We start from the raw sequence: 17,886 nt of genomic DNA on the forward strand, positions 1-17,886 counted from the left end.
CCATCAACAAAGTAATTTCTTTAATTAATCAATTCAGGGTTTGTTTGTTTTTAAAAACAAGTATAAGTAATATTATTAAGCCTATTTCTAAATATTTTTACATCCTTGAAATTTTCCATTGGCAGATCATTTAGCTTATTTCAAGTGTTAAATTGTAGAAAGAAGCCAAATCTGCCAATAGAACAAGATTGCAATAAGTAAATATCTCTAGAAATAGTCTTAATTGAGTTATAACAATCTCATAATAAGAAATATTAGATAACATTTCCTGTATTCAAGATATCTTCACTAAGAAATTATATTAATTTTTTTGCAGTGCACTGCAAGTGAAAATATTCAGAAAAATGGGTGAATTGAATTAATATTTCTTAATATTAATTAATAAATACTTAAAATTAGGAAAAGCATCTGCCTAAAGAATAAGACAATTTAAAGCTTGAAATGAGTATTTAAAACAATTATAATAAACTAATAATTAGTTTATCGTATCTAACAGGCAATTGTATCTTTATTGTATCTAACATGCAATACTAGATAAATTTGACTGTACTCAAGATATTTTCACTTGCTAAGATGTCTTCTTTTTTTTTTTGCAGTTTGCACCACATCAAACAATTCATTATTTAATACAGAAAAATTGTAGTCTTCAAAGCTTTTGGGTGAATTAAGAATTTAAAACCATCTTGCATGAAACGTTATAAATAGTTAAGGGTTAGTGGTCACCGCCTGTCATTAATATGAGATCCAAACAAATTTCAAATACTTAGTAGAATTCCATTAAAACAAGTTAGTTTAATACCCGGAAAAAGGCACAGTCAGAAAACTGCTTCCATAATGCCTCTGATCGTGGCTTATTCTGACAGTAACATTCGTACACCTGGAAGTTCTCTTTCTGAAACGAAATACACAAAATTTCCATACACTACAGCACAAAAACAAACCAAATTAATTATGGATCCGTCACCAGATTACACAGAAATAGACTATCACGATAGGTTTTGACATGCTGTTGTTAAGCTACAGATGTTATGGTATACCCGTTCTAGAAAACATGCTCCCACAGCTTCAGGCGTGTCCAAACAGCTCTCCAGATCTTGCAGGAATACTCTAGAGAAAACAAGCCATTAATCTCACACAGTCATTTTGGACAAAATTTAATTAAACTTTATCTGTCCCCAGAGGGCTGACTGGTTGCTAGACATATTTCATAATCATAACCAACACAATATCACTAGTGCCACCGGACATACTCATTATCAAGACATGCGTACATAAATTTGGACCAAAAACATGTATGAAATTAGGACCAGGATTTTTAGTATTGAGTTGCTTTAAAGCTCTTAACATTCTGAAGCATTCACAAGCAGCAGTGTGCCAGAACCCCCAGAATCCCCCCCGCCCCCCTACGACCCCCATCCCCGCTCTACATTCCTCCAGCTGTTTTCTCATTGGCTTGCTCAAATCCGTATTTCACCAGCAGCTATTAAGTGATAATTAAGATGCTTTAATTGGCAGAACATCTTCATGCAGGCAACCAAATTGCCAATCCTGCCCATCAGAGCTAAATACCCAGCGGGAGAAACTGGTCTCAAAGGCACTGACAAATGGAGCTGAGCAAACCTGATAAGTTGTGTTTGAAAGTAGGGGAGGAAAAAAAAAAAAAAGCAACAAAGGTGTGTGAGAAAATGGGATGCTCTGAGCCACTGAGCTGATGTGTGTGTGTGTGTTTTTCTAACAGCCTGTTTTATCTCATAGGAAACAGGGATTACTTATCATCCATGTGCTAGATTAGTTTACACGCTGCTCATCAGCTGTGGCATAATAAAGTTTGGAAGACGATGTGTGTGTTTGTGTGTGGTCTTGCCTGCTGTGAAAATTGTAGATATCAGGCAGGTTCCCAAACAGTATATCTCTCTTGTTGCGTAGGCTCGTGGGCAGGAGAGAAGAGAGGGAGGGGTTGTCCATCTCTGCCCTGTAGCCCTGCAACACAGTTCCAGTTTGTACAGAGCAGCACAATCTCAGCTCGCTGGTGCAGCTCTTTTTCCGTGCGTAATTCGAGCAAAATCAAATTTCACCAAAACTCTTTCATCTTAAGCATTCTTACCAGCAACACAGTCAGAAGCTCTTCAACATATATTCTTTCTGTCTCGATCATCTCCCGCATTACACGACTAGAGAAAAATGCACATAGACACACAAACATACAATGACGTACACACACAAGCAAACACACATGCACATCCAGGTCAATGAACATTTCTATATTTGCTTTTCAGTGCACACTAAACAGATATGGTTCCACTTATTCATTTATAGTCTTCACAATTTTACATTGAGGAACATTGTTCTGAAATTGTTCCACAAATTGTAGATGCAGTTTTTCACAGATTGGTGAACCTATACCCATCTTTACTTCTGAAAGACTCTGCCTCTCTAAGATACTCTTTTTATACCTAATCATCTTACTTGCCAATTAACCTCCAGCTGTTTCTTTTTAGTAACACTTATTTTCCAGACTTTTGTTGCTCCTGTCTCAACTTTTTTGAGACGTGTTGCGGCCGTCAAATTCAAAATGACCTTATTTTTTCCTTAAAACAGTAAAGTTCCTCGGTTAAAACATTTGATAAGTTTTCTATGTTCTACTGTGAATAACATATGGGTTTATGAAATTTGCAAATCATTGCATTCTGTTTTTATTTACATTTTACACAGCGTCCCAACTTTTTTGGAATTGGGGTTGCAGTAATTAGAAATGAATTACTTTGTTAAGTAATTAGTTAGTTACTTTGAAGTAACTTACCCAACATTGCAGCTATAAATAGGACATTATAGCAGCTATAAACATTCATTCTTGCTCAGTTTCTCTTTCCCTTAAACTTAATAAGAGGGGAATAAATGCAGCTGGCAGTGATACCAAGAAACTAGAAGGCACAAAGTCTTAAAATTCCTGAAGAGTCTCCCGTGGTGAAAACTGACTGTTCCAAAGCATGGCACTAGAGACCCCTTCCATAAATCTTAAACAAATGTGTCCTTACAGAAAGGTTTATCATATCACATATGTTTAAAACAATTGATTATTCTCCTTAGCTTATACGGAGCGTCCACCATACAAGTCACTGTGAATCATCAATCTTTTAACCAATTCAGATTTGGGAATTCAACAGTGCTGTGGTATAATATATTTTAATAATTAAAGACTAACTTATTTCTTCTGTCAAGCACAGAAAAACAGAGCTGACTCACTGTTTCAGCAGGTCTGCTCCATCCTCACCATCCACTACATAGGACAGAAAGTTGCGGTTCTGATAGTCATGCAACACCTCAATCTGACACAGAGAAAAAAATCCATCTTATTATATTTAGACCCAAGTCACATGCCTAACATACACATATTAAATGCTAATCATGCATGTATTGTATCTGTATTGTAAATGAAGCAGCCAGCTGTAATGTATGACACACGGTACTTCATTCGGACTCCTTTACCTTCCTGGAGTTTGGGCTTTTCCGTGTTGTTCTTTTGCTTGAGAAGTCAAAGGTGAATTTTATACTTGAATTGAGATCTGTGGAGCAGGAAAAATATTGATAAAATAAATTCGCCACAGAAAAAAAATAAAAGCTGGAGGAAATAAAAAATCGGTTCTTGTATGAGTAAAGACATTTTAATAGCACAACATTAGCCTGTTAATACTAAAGACGTTCAGTGTACTTATACATGTACATATAATTTGTACTCACACATATTTGCGTACAGAATTGTAAATATATAGTTAAGAACAATGCTTCTGCACAGAGCAAAGAATTAGGAGATAGTAACCAGCTACTCTTGGGTATGAGAGATCACTCAGAAAGAAGCTTTATAGCTGCCTGGTTCTGGCTTTGATGTGTTTTTTAGATGTGTGGAACAAGCAGGGGTGATCCTGTTGTGATCCAACACAGCAGGGATCAGTATCTGCTCCTGAGATTAAGACTGATTGGATTCTTCCTAACCTCCTGGCACAGAGCCCTGCATATCTGAATATGTGCATTAACCACAGCTCCACTAAAACTCTCCACTTTACACTATATGTGACTGTTGACTGTGGTTTTTATATCAACTAAGCAACATCCACCACAATATCCTTTTGATATCTAGCAGCGCTTTCCTTCCTCACTTTTATAATAATAATAAATGATAATGGTGGTCATAAACGTTCAAGAGCACTTACTGCATCCTGTAGATGGCTTTGTTAGAGTTTACTGTATCTGGAGTGCATTTTCTCTAGGCTTAGTACATACGCTATTTAATAAAGTGGTGTTTGAGTTCCTCTGTGCAAGTGTTAGTAGGATAGATATATCATCAGTGTACCATGTTTGGGGGAAAAGACTGGGGACTTGGTACGTGTTGGATTTTCTGGTCGAGGTGCTACTAGCTGTACTGGCCGCACATGTTTGTCTGCTAGTTTCTTCAGACAGGTCTGTCTAGTCTGGAATAGATTCTGTACAGAGGCATACTTCTCAAATGTCTTCTCTATATGAGTCTGGAAACAAATGGACACAGGAGACATTGATGTCAACCAACTCTCCCTGCTAAATCAATGAAGCAAACATAGAAAATGAAATATTTTGCTTTAAATCATGTACAAATATCGCTTATACATACATTATATATACATATTTATATATATTTATATATATATATATATATATATATATATATATATATATATATATATATATATATATATATATATGGCAAAAATTATTTGCAAATCATGGGTCATCAGATTAACTATGAAAATAAAGGATTACCTGTAATTGAGGAGTGAGAACACACTCATATTCCATAAGCAGCAAGTCTGGCCCAGCATTAAGGAGCGCTGGCGCCCCCTCCTGGAACTTCTCTAAATCACTCAGCGCTGCCTGAGCACCTTCTTTAGAGGGAAATTTTTCCAACTGCTGATTGGCCAAGAGGTACGTGCCATCATCACACCACTTCTGGGCCTGCACACAGGAAATACAGACAAATAGTTCAGCTTATGGATTTGGAATATGAACAAGTCATTTTTAAATCTTTGTGTAAGATGATTCCTGTGGAAGAGTGTGTTAATCTCACCTCCTCTAGGTGTTGCAGTAAGGTCTGCACTTGTATGAGTGTTTTGCATTTAGCACTGATGGCAGAGTTTAGTGTGTCACAGCGGTGTCTGAGCTCATTACAGCGCTGTACGATCAAAGGCGTGGCATAATGATGACCTGCAGCCAACTGGTGTCCAAGCAATATCATCACCTGGGCCCGAGTCATTTCCTCCTTACAGCAGAGAAAAGAACGTCAGAGTCAAAGATTTGACATTTTCATTTTTGGCATTGTCATTTTTGGCATCAGAAAGTTGTTGAAATTAATAATATTTATAAATATAAATACTCGTCTGTTCTCTCATAAAAATGTTTACAGAAAAACATATAGTTAGGTAGAAATTAAGTTCTAAGTATATTGTTATACACCATAGTGGTATAACAAATTTTCTTCTGTTTTTGCAAATACTTCTAATCTTTCACTCAAATACACTATATGGCTAAAAGTTTGTGGACACCTGTCCATCAATCCATATGTGTCTTCTCCTAAAGAACTCGAGTGGCCTGCACAGAGCACTGACCTCAACCCCACTGAACACCTTTCTGAGGGATTAACTGGAACACTGACTGTACCCCAGGTCTCTTCATCCGAAATCAGTGCCTGACCTCACTAATGTGCCCCACAGCCACGCTTCAAAATCAAATGGAAAGCCTTCCCAGAAGAGTGGCAGTTATTATAACAGAAAAGGGGGACTCAATCTGGAATGGGATGTTCAAAAAGCACATACTGTATGGCTGTGATGGTCAGGTGTCCACAAACATTTGGCTGTAAAGTGTACAACCGCATACAAATCCTTCTGAGAACACAGGCATACACTCTTAGGCTGTCCTTCTTGGGGAACCCTTAAAGGGTCTATGTAGAACTTTACAACAGATTTTCTTCTCATCAAAACGGCTCGTTAGAAGAACCCTTTAAGGAAGCTAACCTTAAGTCTTCAAAAGAACCCTTTGAAGAACCCTTTTTCTAAGAGTATATTTAAGCTACCTGAGCTCGTTTCTCTAGAATATCCAGCTCTTTGATGATCTGCTCGGTCTGTGCCAGTGTTTCTCCTGTAACAATGAGCTTCCTCTCCTGAACACTCAACTTCTCCAAAGAACCCTCCATCTGTGAGAGACAATACAAATCAAATATAGTCTTTTCTCCATCACATTGTTTTTGTGCACAGAAAACCAGCCTACCTCTTGAAAGCTGTGCTCATATCTCAGCAACTGCAGGTACTGCTGAAGTTTGAGGTGGTGCTTGTCAAAGAAATCATCAAACGCCATCTCCATATCTCTCAGTTGGACCAACAGTCTGTAACAGCATGCAAAAACACAAGTTCTATATTTTTCCCCTAATACTATATTACAGTGGAGGCCAACAGTTTACATACACCTAAGCCAAAGATATTCAATTTCAGTTTTGCACAATTCAACACATTTGATGTTACCATGCATTTCTTGTGGCAAGTCAAATAGGGTATCTACTTTGTTCACAGCAGAGGTCCATTTAAACCAATCGGATAGAGACAGATTTATTTCAGCTTTTATGCACTATATCAGAATTTCAGTGGGTCAAATGTTTACATACACCAAGTTGACTGTCTAAACAGTCTGTCTGAAAGGTTGTTGCACAAGGAAGAAGCCACTATTCTAACATCGGCATTAAAAAAAAAAAGCAGACTGAAGTTTGCAGCTGATCACTAGCATTTTGGAGGAGTGTTCTCTGGTCACATGAAACCAAAACTGAAGTATTTGGCCTAATTATCAGCGTGATGTATGAAGGAGTGACGCCATGCATACTATTAAAGTTGTAACAGAATGGTTTCAAGACAACAAAGTGAAATTGTGGGAGTGGACATCATAAGGCCATGACCTGAATCCCGTAGAAAATTTGAGGACTGAACTGAAAAAGTATGTCAGTGCAAGGAGACCAACAAACCTGACTGAGTTACACCAGTTCTGTCAGGAGGATTAAGCAAAAATTCGAATAAAGCATTGTGAGAAGCTTGTGGAAGGCTAGCCTACAGTAAGTGTCTGATTCAAGTTAAAGAATTTAAAGGCAATGATACCAAATGGCGATATGATATAGTAAATAAAAGCTGAAGTAAATCTCTCTCTTTTAGTTATTTTGAAACTACCTAAAGTAGATTACCTAAAAGACTTAACACAGGACATGTTAACCTGGAATGTGTGGAGTTGTGAAAAATAGAGCTTGAATGTTTTAGCTTAGGTGTATGTAGGTATAAGTTTCTAACTGAACTGTATATAATTTTTTTCCAAATTCTATAAGTGTAGTTCTATTTTCCTGTTCCTAATACTCCTGTCTGTTCAGGTCTAGAAATCATGCCACCTTTATTGTTATCGCATCCATTTACATGTATACAGAGGGACAAAAGCTCATGCCTCCAGAGCAAAGCACAATACACAAGACAATAATGAGGCTATGAATACATAATGTGTACATAATGCGAGTGGAAGTAAATAAAAGTTTAGTACAGAAAATACTAAATGAAAAGTGTAAATAACTGCACAGTATTTAATAACTATATAGCACTTCAGTACAACCTGAAGTCCAATAAAAAAAAAGAATATAATATAAGAAAAAAAATGAAGTATACTTTGTTCAGCTGTCATTTCTGAGAATATGACACTCATTGTATCTTTGTTTTTCAGAGAAGGTCAGAGTCAGGACAGTAAATTAGTCATGAGGGCTGCACACCTCTGCACTGTGTCCCAGTCCTGTGTTATATCCCAGTGTGTATCTTTATTCTCCTCCTGCCCAGAAACCTCCAAGCTGGAGAGCAGGTAGCGTCCCTCCCTCATCACTGAGCTGATAGCATCCTACATTCACAAGGAACAACACAAACATCTGTCATAGTCCCAGCACAGGCACAGAGAACAGTATTACATGATTGGAGTGGCAAAGACAAAGAGACACTCAAGAGACACTCAAGAGACACTCAAGAGACACTCAAGAGACACTCAAGAGACACTCAAGAGACACTGCAACTGTTTTGGATCTAAAAGAACGTTGAGCCTTAATTATCTAGATTTCTTTCTTTTCTTATAGAGTTTTTGTATTATTTAGTAAATTATTTCTTATAACTTATGCACTATTCAAGCTGGATTGGTTTTGCCAGAGGAGGTTTGTTAATGTAAGTTTTTAAGAGATTTCACTTGCTGATTAGAACAGGATAAAATATATCGCAAAGTTTGCAACCTTTCCTTAACGTCACAGTATCAGGCAGGGGGTGAATATTTCTTACAAAATGTAAAGTCAATGAATACAAAATTACCAACAAAAAAAAGCCTTTACACCTTAAAACAAATAATTAAAGCTTTGGTCTTTAACTTTATAACACCTCTAAAAGGACAATTTACCAGATAGATGGAGAGACAGTAATAAAAATGTATTCTTATAAAATGGAAATAAAAAGTCTACAGACCCCTGTTAAAATGGCAGGTTTTTGTGATATAAAAGAAATTAAACCAAGATAAAATCATGTCAGAATCATTTTCCCACCCTCAGTGTGAAATTACAACATATTAAAATGAAGTGAATAACAATCAGAAACATTTTAGGGAAAAATAATAAAGTTACTATAGTCTGGTTGCATAAGTGTGCACACCCTTTTATAACTGGGGATGTGCCTGTGTTCAGAATGAACCAATCACCTTCAATCTCATGTTCAAATGTAATTATATCATACAGCTGTTACAATGAAATTATTCTGATTAACCCCAAATAAAGACCAGCTCTGTCTGTAGAATTTTCGTCACATCTTCATGTTTTCATACGAACGGCGCCTGTAAACCATGTCAAGAGCGTCTCTATGTCTGAAGCAAAGACGCAATTTACAGGCATACCCCAGTATGACAAAGCTACGCAATGTTTTGTTACCTTCTCAGGGAACAGAATAACATGCGTAACCCAGATGTTCCCTTTCAAAGGGAACTCAATGCTGCGTGAGCTTCATGCTCTGGGAACAAGTTTACCCAAAATGGCAGCCTAAATGGTAGCCACGTAGACCCTAATTGAAGAAGGAGCCAACCTTGCTGAGAAACATTCCTGTAAGAACTCCAGGACTGTAGCTATTGTACAGTTTACTGAGTCTCACTGACATTCCTCGGATTTAACGCAGTCTCTACAACCTCGGTTGGAAGACCGGAATCTTTGAGCTACTGCCCCTCAGACTCACAGTTTCCACAGTTCTGGCCAATATTGATAAATCAACCCTTTTGCTTGAGACAATAAATCCCTGTGGACGGAACTCTCCCAGGGAGTGCCGTCCATCAGAGATATTATCTCCGAGAACCAAACTTGAGCTAGCCAATCCCGTCCTACTAGCAGCAGACGTAGCACGATCTAGAGCCTGTGGGAGCGGATTGAGCACCAGAGAAGAATTAGTTGAGCCTGCCTGAACAGGGTGACCTCTCAACTGAGGAGAAGAATTTCAGAGCTAGGAGTATGGCCCACACTTCTAGAAGATTTATATGCCACACTAGATGAGGGCCGCTCCAGAGACCGTGAGGGTCCGACATTACTATCTTGCAATAAGAGACACCCATAGAGTGTGACGGAGGCTAGAAACTGGGGACACCTCCAAGTTCTCAGAGCACGTAGGCATCGCCGCGTGATACTAATTACTCTCAGGGGTTTCATCCTTGGAGGAAACCTCCGACTTTCAGCCACCACTGCAATGGGCCCAATGGTATAACATTTGCTGCTGCTGCTGCCATAAGCTCCAACAGTCCTGTAGAAACTGGAGGGGATGCCCTAACTTTATCTTGCTCAATATTGATAGGATTGCCCACGCATGTTGGGGATAGACATGCCCTCATCATATTTGAATCCCATATAACCCCTAGAAAAGTCATTCTTGAATGGAGAAGCAACTTTTTCTAAAGTTCAACCTGAGCCCCAAGCACCTCACGTAGGCAAGAACAACATCTTGATGTTGAATCAAACTTCCTGGACTATGCTAGAATTAACCAGTCGTCCAGATAGTTTAGCACATGGATGCCATGGAGTTGCAAAGGAGCCAGCGCAGCATCCATGCACTTCATGAAGGTGCGAGGGGATAAAGCTAGCGATAGGAAGAACTGATATTGATACGTATTGCCTCCAAACGTGAACCTCAGGCACTTCCTGTGACTGGGCAATGGAATATGCGTCTTTTTTAGATCTATAATCACAAATCAATCCTCAAACTGAGTCTGTGGAACGATAACTTTGAGTGTCAACATCCTGAACCTGTATGTCCGAAGAGTACGGTTCAGATAACGCAGATCTAAAATTGGCCATATACCCTGTCTTTACTGTGGACCAGGAAATAATGGCTGTAAAACCTCCCTCCCTCAGAGAAAGAGGTACATGATCTATGGCCCCTTTGTCCAAGTGAGATCTACTTCCTGGGCTAATGTTGGGCTCTGCATTATGCTGACTACTGTGGTGACCAGTAATGTAACCTTTGAAATGGGGGGTCGAGCTATGAACTGGACCTGGTACCCTTTTCTACAGAGGACACAACCCATGGAGACACATTTGGCAGTACTATCCATGCTGCCAGATGATCTTTAGTGACGTTAACTTTCCACATTTTGTTGGATGGAAAGCATCAGATTTTCATTGTCCTGTGACAGCTCGCTGACCAGAGAAAACTGAAAACTTGGAACGACACTGACTAGGGGAGACCCACAGTAATACTGGGGGCTTACTGGCTTAACAACCTCTTGTCCCATGATAACTCCCTCTGTGGCCCGCTAGTTTTTGCCTTTTCGGCACTGATTATCATTTTTAAATCAGGCCTACTAGCAGGCTGCGACTGTGGGGGTTTGCGCCCAAACCCCCTGGCTTTCGCCACACTCACCTATTGTGCCTCCCTCCGCAGGTCAGCCTGGCAGGCCTGCATCATTGCCACTGTATGCCGAGACCCACAAGCAATACACACTGCCACATAGGCTTTGCCAACCAACACCGAGGTGGTCTTACACGGCCTGGATGGCAAAGGCAGTCCCCCTGATTTAGCTGCTGTCTATAGAGAGAGGTAGCTCGCAAGAACCTCCTCCACCTTTGGCATAGCAAAATAGCCGTACTGTTTATCCCTCACGATGGCCGAATAATGAGACATTGCAGGGTTGTATACATGGCTTTCCCCAGAAGTGTGACTCTTCATGGTGCACTTCCAGGAAAAGGGGAATGTTCTGTGGTGTGAGGAACAGAGAGATGGTACAATAGAGACGGATCCAGGGGAAGGAGGGGTTTTTTTTCCCCCACAAATCCTCCTCGAGAGCTACTGCAGCATGCTCCACTCCCATAAGAATTATGCACTGGCTCTTACCTCTGGCTCAGAGAGTCAGAGAGGCTCGGTAAGGGTTGACTCTCCATACCGGAAGAAGTTGTTGCATTGTGAGCTCCAAAACCTGGAAGCAGAGAGTTGGATCTGGAGGAAAAAGTGAGAGAGAGCATCGCTGGTCTCTGATTTCCCCCTCCAGATACATATGGGACCCTCAGGATCTGAGCTGGCTAGCTGCCTAATGAGCAGAGCCACATCATTGCGAAGCATTCACAATGAGGACAGTCAGCCCCCTCGAGGGCTAACGCAGCATGCTCCACTCCCACAAACTTCAGACAAAAAAAGTGTCCACCCCCTCTGTAATAAAACACGAGCAGGAAGTAAATAACTTTCTGAACTCTCTAAGGCTCATGCTGTTTGCACAGGATAGCAACAGAAGAGAAAAGATATATATTTATTTAGCTGCTGGATGGAGAGAGGTAGCTTGCAAGCACCTCCTATAGGCAGGCATATAAATAGACATGGTTTTACACAGACTTTGTCCCACAGTGTGAAGCTCACCCAATGTTGAATTCCCTTTCAAACAGAAAACAGATTTTGCTGGCAACCATCCCTCCCTCCCTCCCTCCCTCCCAATGAAACAAACAGGAAGTCATTGTTGAACAATTTCCTGTTCCTAGTCACCCAGTTGTACTATTATTTATTTATTTATTATTTTTAAATATCAATGGAAATATACTATTTTTTAAAATATATTTTTCTCATATGAATGCATGGGGTGCCAATAATTGTTGCACACCTATATTTAAAGATTTTTTTTTTTTTGATAAACCTGTGTTGTGTTTGCAATTGTTTCATATCCATGAGAGCAGAGTATTTTTGTGATTTTTTTTAAAATAAAGGATCAAAAGGTTAAACAATAAACACAAATTTTCACAGATGCCTTTGCTCTTATATACCAAGGGTGCCAATATTAATGGTGGGCACTGTATCTTAGCCAATCCACCTAGTGGCATGTCTTTGTGAAATGGGAGAAAATCTACCACTGTGCCACCCTAAATTAAATACTGTTCCAATCAGTGTTCCCTGTAATTATTTTCCTGTGATCAAAACCTATTTCTATTGAGCAGGCTCTTCTGCTATTTGAGCAGAAATACCCCATGATGTGCACAAACTGTGGCTGCTCTGCCCTTGCCTGATTAGCATTAGCATAAGTCTTGGCAACACCATTTAACAGGTGATTGTCAGAAGTGTTGAACAATTAACATGGCTCGCTATGCTAAAAGCTAATATAGCTAGTTAGCATTATTTGTAATTCGGAGTGAATTTTGGTGGCAGCAGGGCTTTTGACATGCATTCCTGTTTGGACTTTCAGCACATAGGGAAAATGCAATGCTGTTATCAGAGTCAAGTGTACCTGTAAGTGTTGCCTTGTAGCCAGCATTAGTGACGGAACTACTGTTATAGAAACCGATAATCAACACTTCCTTACCAGATTAAAAGATTCAACTGCTCTGTGGTACAAATATAGTTTTGTTTTTGTTAAAAAATTCTTTGAATATACACACAATCAGTAATTACTGTAATAACCCCCCCCACACACACACACACATACACAAACGCGTACGTTTTGACTTTCAACAGTACCTTCAGTCTCCTGTACTTCTCAGTGTGTGACAGCAGCAGCAGCTCGATGGCATTGCTCTCCTGTGATAATTCCATCTCTGCCAACTCTGTGCCAAAAGCCTGCAGCATCTGAGCAATGTCCTTCACAGTCACTGCGAAACTCTCTATAGCCTGTAGAAAGTAAAGACGCTTTATCAGTAACATCACCATCTGTTATCTGTAAATAGAGGGGTGTAAGTGGCAGCGCAGTACAGTTCTGAGGAAGATCCAGTCGCTATGGCAGTAGTCCAGAGTGCCTCCAAATTCAGAAGTGAGTTGATTCTCATCAATGTAGCGCAGTAAGTCAGTAACCGAGCTCAGCATCACAACCTGACACACACACACACACACACACACACACACACACACACACACACACACACACACACACACACACACACACACACACACAGTCTATTAATACAGGGACAGGGGTAATTATGGTGTAAGGTGTATACTGTGCAGTGTTGTGCATCTCCAGGAGCAGATCTGAGTAGAATAAGTGTAGACGGTCTTACAGGTAACTTGAGCATAAAGTCCTCTTGGCTGAAGCGGAAGACGAGGTCCGTGAATGTGCGCTGGAAGAAGCTGGTTGGTCTCAGTACTAATACCAGGTGAAGGTTTCCTGGAAAAGATGCCTGAAGGACAGAAAAGAAAAGCAAAAAAAAAGTATCATGAAGCACATTGCAACAATATGCAAATTTAAAAAATGTTTATTAACTTTTTTAAAAAATGTGTGTGTTGATTGTGAATCATGATTGTGTCAAACTCTAGAAAACAATATTTAATCTCATGAAATGTCACATTTCTATGTTGCATGCATTGTGGTGGGGAAAAAAGGAAATAATACTAATAAACAGCAGAAACATTTCAGGAAAGGTTTATTTTGCCATGTAGGGCTTTGTTTTGATTTATTATTTGCTGTTTCTGTGGAATCTCGGAATCTCGCGGCTCAACTGCGTCATGAACGAAGACGTAAAGAAGATGATGGGAGTGGAACAGAAGCATGAGCTGAAAATATGTCCGCTTTTTAGCTGTTTATTGAAAGGAAACGGTCAATAATAATTTCAGATTGCATGTTTTGATTATAAATATTTATCCCTTTTTGGTGAATACTCAGTTAAGGTGTGATATTTTAAATAGATTATCCATACATGATCCAGTAAATTCACGTTCAAACTAGGCCTAGTGATAGCTATGAGTTAAGCATTATTGTATTAGCAGGCCAGCCTACATCACTATGGGAAAACAGAAAAATCCTGCTTATGAATGAATACAATTTCAACAAATACTATTCTGAATTCACTGATTATTAGGAAACAAGTTATTACAAGCAAATTATTTCCATCCCATTTGGGTTTTGTTGTCCAGAGCTAATTGTATGGAATTGCAGTCTGACAGAGAAGACCACATACACACATTTGAGACTATAAAGGAGCTGGACATGTTCTGAAAGTGGACCAAGATCCCTCCTCAAAAGTGTCCAATGTTTTTAAGACATCACAGACAGAGACTCAGTGCTTTTCTTCTCTCCAGGGTCAAGGGCAGAAAAATATTAATTGTAAGGTTGTAGAAAACATTGCACTAGATTCAATAAACCTGTTTGTGTCTGAGGGGAAAAAGGACACATCAATCAAACTATACAGTACATGTCCTTGTATGTTTGAACTCTAAATGTCACTTATTGTATTGCATATTGTATTCTTGTCATACAGACACCACTACCGTCATATTTATTATCTACCTTCTCACATGGTACATTCCAGCTGCTGCTGTAACACATTCAATCCCATAAAGGATTAAAACAAGGATATCATATGTTATTTTTTATATATTAAATTCATGGTGGGTGCCAATAATTCTGGAGGGCACTGGAGAAAGAGTTTATTTCTTCCTTTGACACATCATTAGCAAGAAAGCTATTTCAGTTAATGTGTTAATGAAAAAAGACCTTCGCTTTGTCCTCGTTTAGTTGTGCCGGTGTTGCTCAATGCTGCTGTTATTGATCCTGTAACAGGATGCAAACCGCTGCAGAGATCAAGTCCATCCATATGGTGCATGGGAAAAGGACAAGAAATGAAAAGCTGCCACATGACCAGCTGATGACTACCAAGCATGAAGTGTAAATCTCTGCAGAGTTCTCTCCACAAAACAAATCCGACCCAACATTAATAACATTGCTTACAAATAATGCTTACAAACCAAACAAGCAGTTTGTGAACAGTCGTTCGTGGAAACATGTTTTAAGGATCGTCTCAATACAAAGCGGGGTTTTCTTTAAAGTCTCAGCTAAAACACAGATTCAAGCCAGCAACGGTATGAATAAGCTAAATCCACTCTAACCCTTTAAATGCCGGAGTGTTACCATTGCAGTATCCTCATTACACTTGCGCAGGACTCCGTAGAAGGAACAGGGGACACTCATGACCGCAGTGGTTTAAAAAGTACAGATAATCCCTTAAATCAGCTCGTCCTCTCCTGTCATTGCATGCATGATGCAGTACTCTGGTGGCTGCAGAACCACCCGCAGTCCCAGTCCTTCTCTCTCTCTCTCTCTCTCTCTCTCTCTCTCTCTCTCTCTCTCTCTCTCTCTCTCTCTCTCTCTCTGCTTTCTCCACACAGCACAATCTCATCATGTATAACCTGCACGTAGCGCATGCTGTCTAAACTCAGGTATATCTGCGTGCAGCAGCTGGCCAATCATACGCAAGCCTCACTAAGCTCTTTTTTTACAGGTTTGCTCCATTGCGTCAGTAAAGTGTTTCATTTCTGCATTTTTGTGATTTCAGCTTAGAAGCTGAAATTCCTTGCTGCAAGTTCTTAAAGCTAAAAATGTTCAACACATACACCAAAGTCCTGCAATCTAAACGTTATAGCTTCAGCACAGTATGCTGTTATTATCAAGAGATAAGTAGGTATAACTTGTCCTCTAACTGTGATATACAGTCTCTGTGTCAGTCACTGTGTCAGTCACTGTGTCAGTCTCAGCTTCTCTGTCAGTCTTCCAGTCAGTCTCTCTCTGTCCCTGTGTCCGTCCCTGTGTCCATCTCTGAGCATCTCTCTGTCGGTTGTCCGGTCAGTCGGACCCTGTGTCGGTCTCTCTCAGTCCCTGTGTCGGTCTCCGAGAGTCTCTCTGTCGGTCTTCCAATCAGTCTCTCTCAGTCCTTGTGTCTGTCCCTGTGTCTGTCTCTGAGAGTCTCTCTGTCAGTATTCCTGTCCATCTTTGTGTCTGTCTCAGTGTCTGTCTTCCGGTCGGTCCCTGTGTTGGTCCCTCTCAGTCTCTGTGTCAGTCTATGCGTCTGTCTCTCTATCAGTCTTGTCAGTCTCTCTGTCCATCTCTGTATCTGTCCCTCTCACTGTCAGTCTCATTGTCTTTCTCTCAGGTAATTTCTCAGCCAGTCTGTCCATCAACCTCTTCTCAGCCAGTTCCTCTTGCAGTTTGTCCAACTCTCTGTCCATCAGTCTCTCTGTCAGCTCCTTTGTCAGTTTGTCCATCTGTCTGTCCATCAGTTTCTCTGAAAGTTCTTAAGTCAATATGTCTGTCAGACTGTCTGTCAGTTTGCCCATTGCTCTCTCGATCAGTGCCTCTGTCAGTCTGTCTGTCGCTCTCCATGTCAGACTTGGTCAGTCTCATTGTCAGCCTTTCCTTCAGCCTCTCCATCATTCCCATTGTCTGTCCTTCTGTCAATCTCCCCATTAGTTTTTTCTATCACTCATTCTGTCAGCTTTTCTTTCAACCTGTCCTTCAGCTACTCTGTCAGTCTCTCCATCAATCTTTCTGTCAGTATTTCTATCAGTCTCAGACAGTCATTCTGTCATTTTCTCCTCTCTTTCAGTCTCACTCATAACTACTGTCAGGCCATTAGCCTGCAATAAGGCCCAATGAAAGTATAATATTTTTTTTCAAATATATTAAATTTACTGTTTAACTGTTTACCAGTTAATACACCAGTATTCACATGATGAATATGATAAAACACCAATAACGACAGGCCCATTTCCAATGGCTAATTACAACATGCTGAAAAGGGTGACAAGTACTTCAGTAGTTCTAAACTTTGCTTCCCTTTCTGCCAGTAGCTTTCAATGGTATAACATTTTTATATTTGTTGATAAACATGCATCAATTGACAGTAAAATGAAGCAAAATCAGAGGCCAGAAGAAAATTCAACCAAATCAGCACCATGGACAAATACGAAGTGATTATGGGCCTAAGTGTGCAGCCCCAATAATGATGATTTATATACAGTTGCAATCAAAATTCTTCAACCCCCATTGCCAATTAGGTTTATTATCAAAATTTAAAGACTTTCAGCTGTTTGCAATGAACAAATCAAACAAAAGCAATTGAAATAGTTCAACACAACGAATGCTTCAAGTAGTTTCCACAAATTAACATTTGCATCCAAATCAGAGCTTATATTGGAGCACAACATACTGTAAATATATATATATATATATATATATATATATATATATATATATATATATATATATATATATATATATATATACACACACACACACAATATCTCACAAAGGTGAGTACACCCCTCACATTTTTGTAAATATTTCTTTATATCTTTTCATGTCACAACACTGAAGAAATGACACTTTGCTACAATGTAAAGTAGAGAATGTACAGCTTGTGTAACAGTGTAAATTTGCTGTCCCCTCAAAATAAATCAACACACAGCCATTAATGTCTAAACCACTGGCAACAAAAGTGAGTACACCCCTAAGTGAAAACGTTCAAAATTGGGCCCAAAGTGTCAATATTTTGTGTAGCCACCATTATTTTCCAGCACTGCCTTAACCCTCTTGGGCATG

The 17,886-nt window shown here is 39.6% G+C and overlaps 1 protein-coding gene across 1 annotated transcript in view; it reads right to left on the reverse strand.

Annotated features, from left to right (window-relative positions):
• Positions 1-17,886, reverse strand: part of mcf2a (MCF.2 cell line derived transforming sequence a) — a 47,294-nt gene that overhangs the window by 11,493 nt on the left and 17,915 nt on the right. The window contains exons 5-19 of the mRNA XM_017474172.3: positions 13,574-13,693; positions 13,269-13,385; positions 13,038-13,187; positions 7,814-7,935; positions 6,292-6,406; positions 6,098-6,217; positions 5,096-5,287; positions 4,792-4,983; positions 4,349-4,520; positions 3,487-3,563; positions 3,244-3,326; positions 2,105-2,171; positions 1,865-1,980; positions 1,038-1,107; positions 800-892 (exon numbers count right to left, since the gene is read on the reverse strand). Coding sequence (XP_017329661.1) covers positions 800-892; positions 1,038-1,107; positions 1,865-1,980; positions 2,105-2,171; positions 3,244-3,326; positions 3,487-3,563; positions 4,349-4,520; positions 4,792-4,983; positions 5,096-5,287; positions 6,098-6,217; positions 6,292-6,406; positions 7,814-7,935; positions 13,038-13,187; positions 13,269-13,385; positions 13,574-13,693 — 1,806 coding nt within the window. The remainder of the gene's footprint in view (positions 1-799; positions 893-1,037; positions 1,108-1,864; positions 1,981-2,104; positions 2,172-3,243; positions 3,327-3,486; positions 3,564-4,348; positions 4,521-4,791; positions 4,984-5,095; positions 5,288-6,097; positions 6,218-6,291; positions 6,407-7,813; positions 7,936-13,037; positions 13,188-13,268; positions 13,386-13,573; positions 13,694-17,886) is intronic.

Source organism: Ictalurus punctatus, chromosome 8, assembly GCF_001660625.3.
Source record: "Ictalurus punctatus breed USDA103 chromosome 8, Coco_2.0, whole genome shotgun sequence".
Taxonomy (NCBI): Eukaryota; Metazoa; Chordata; class Actinopteri; order Siluriformes; family Ictaluridae; genus Ictalurus; species Ictalurus punctatus.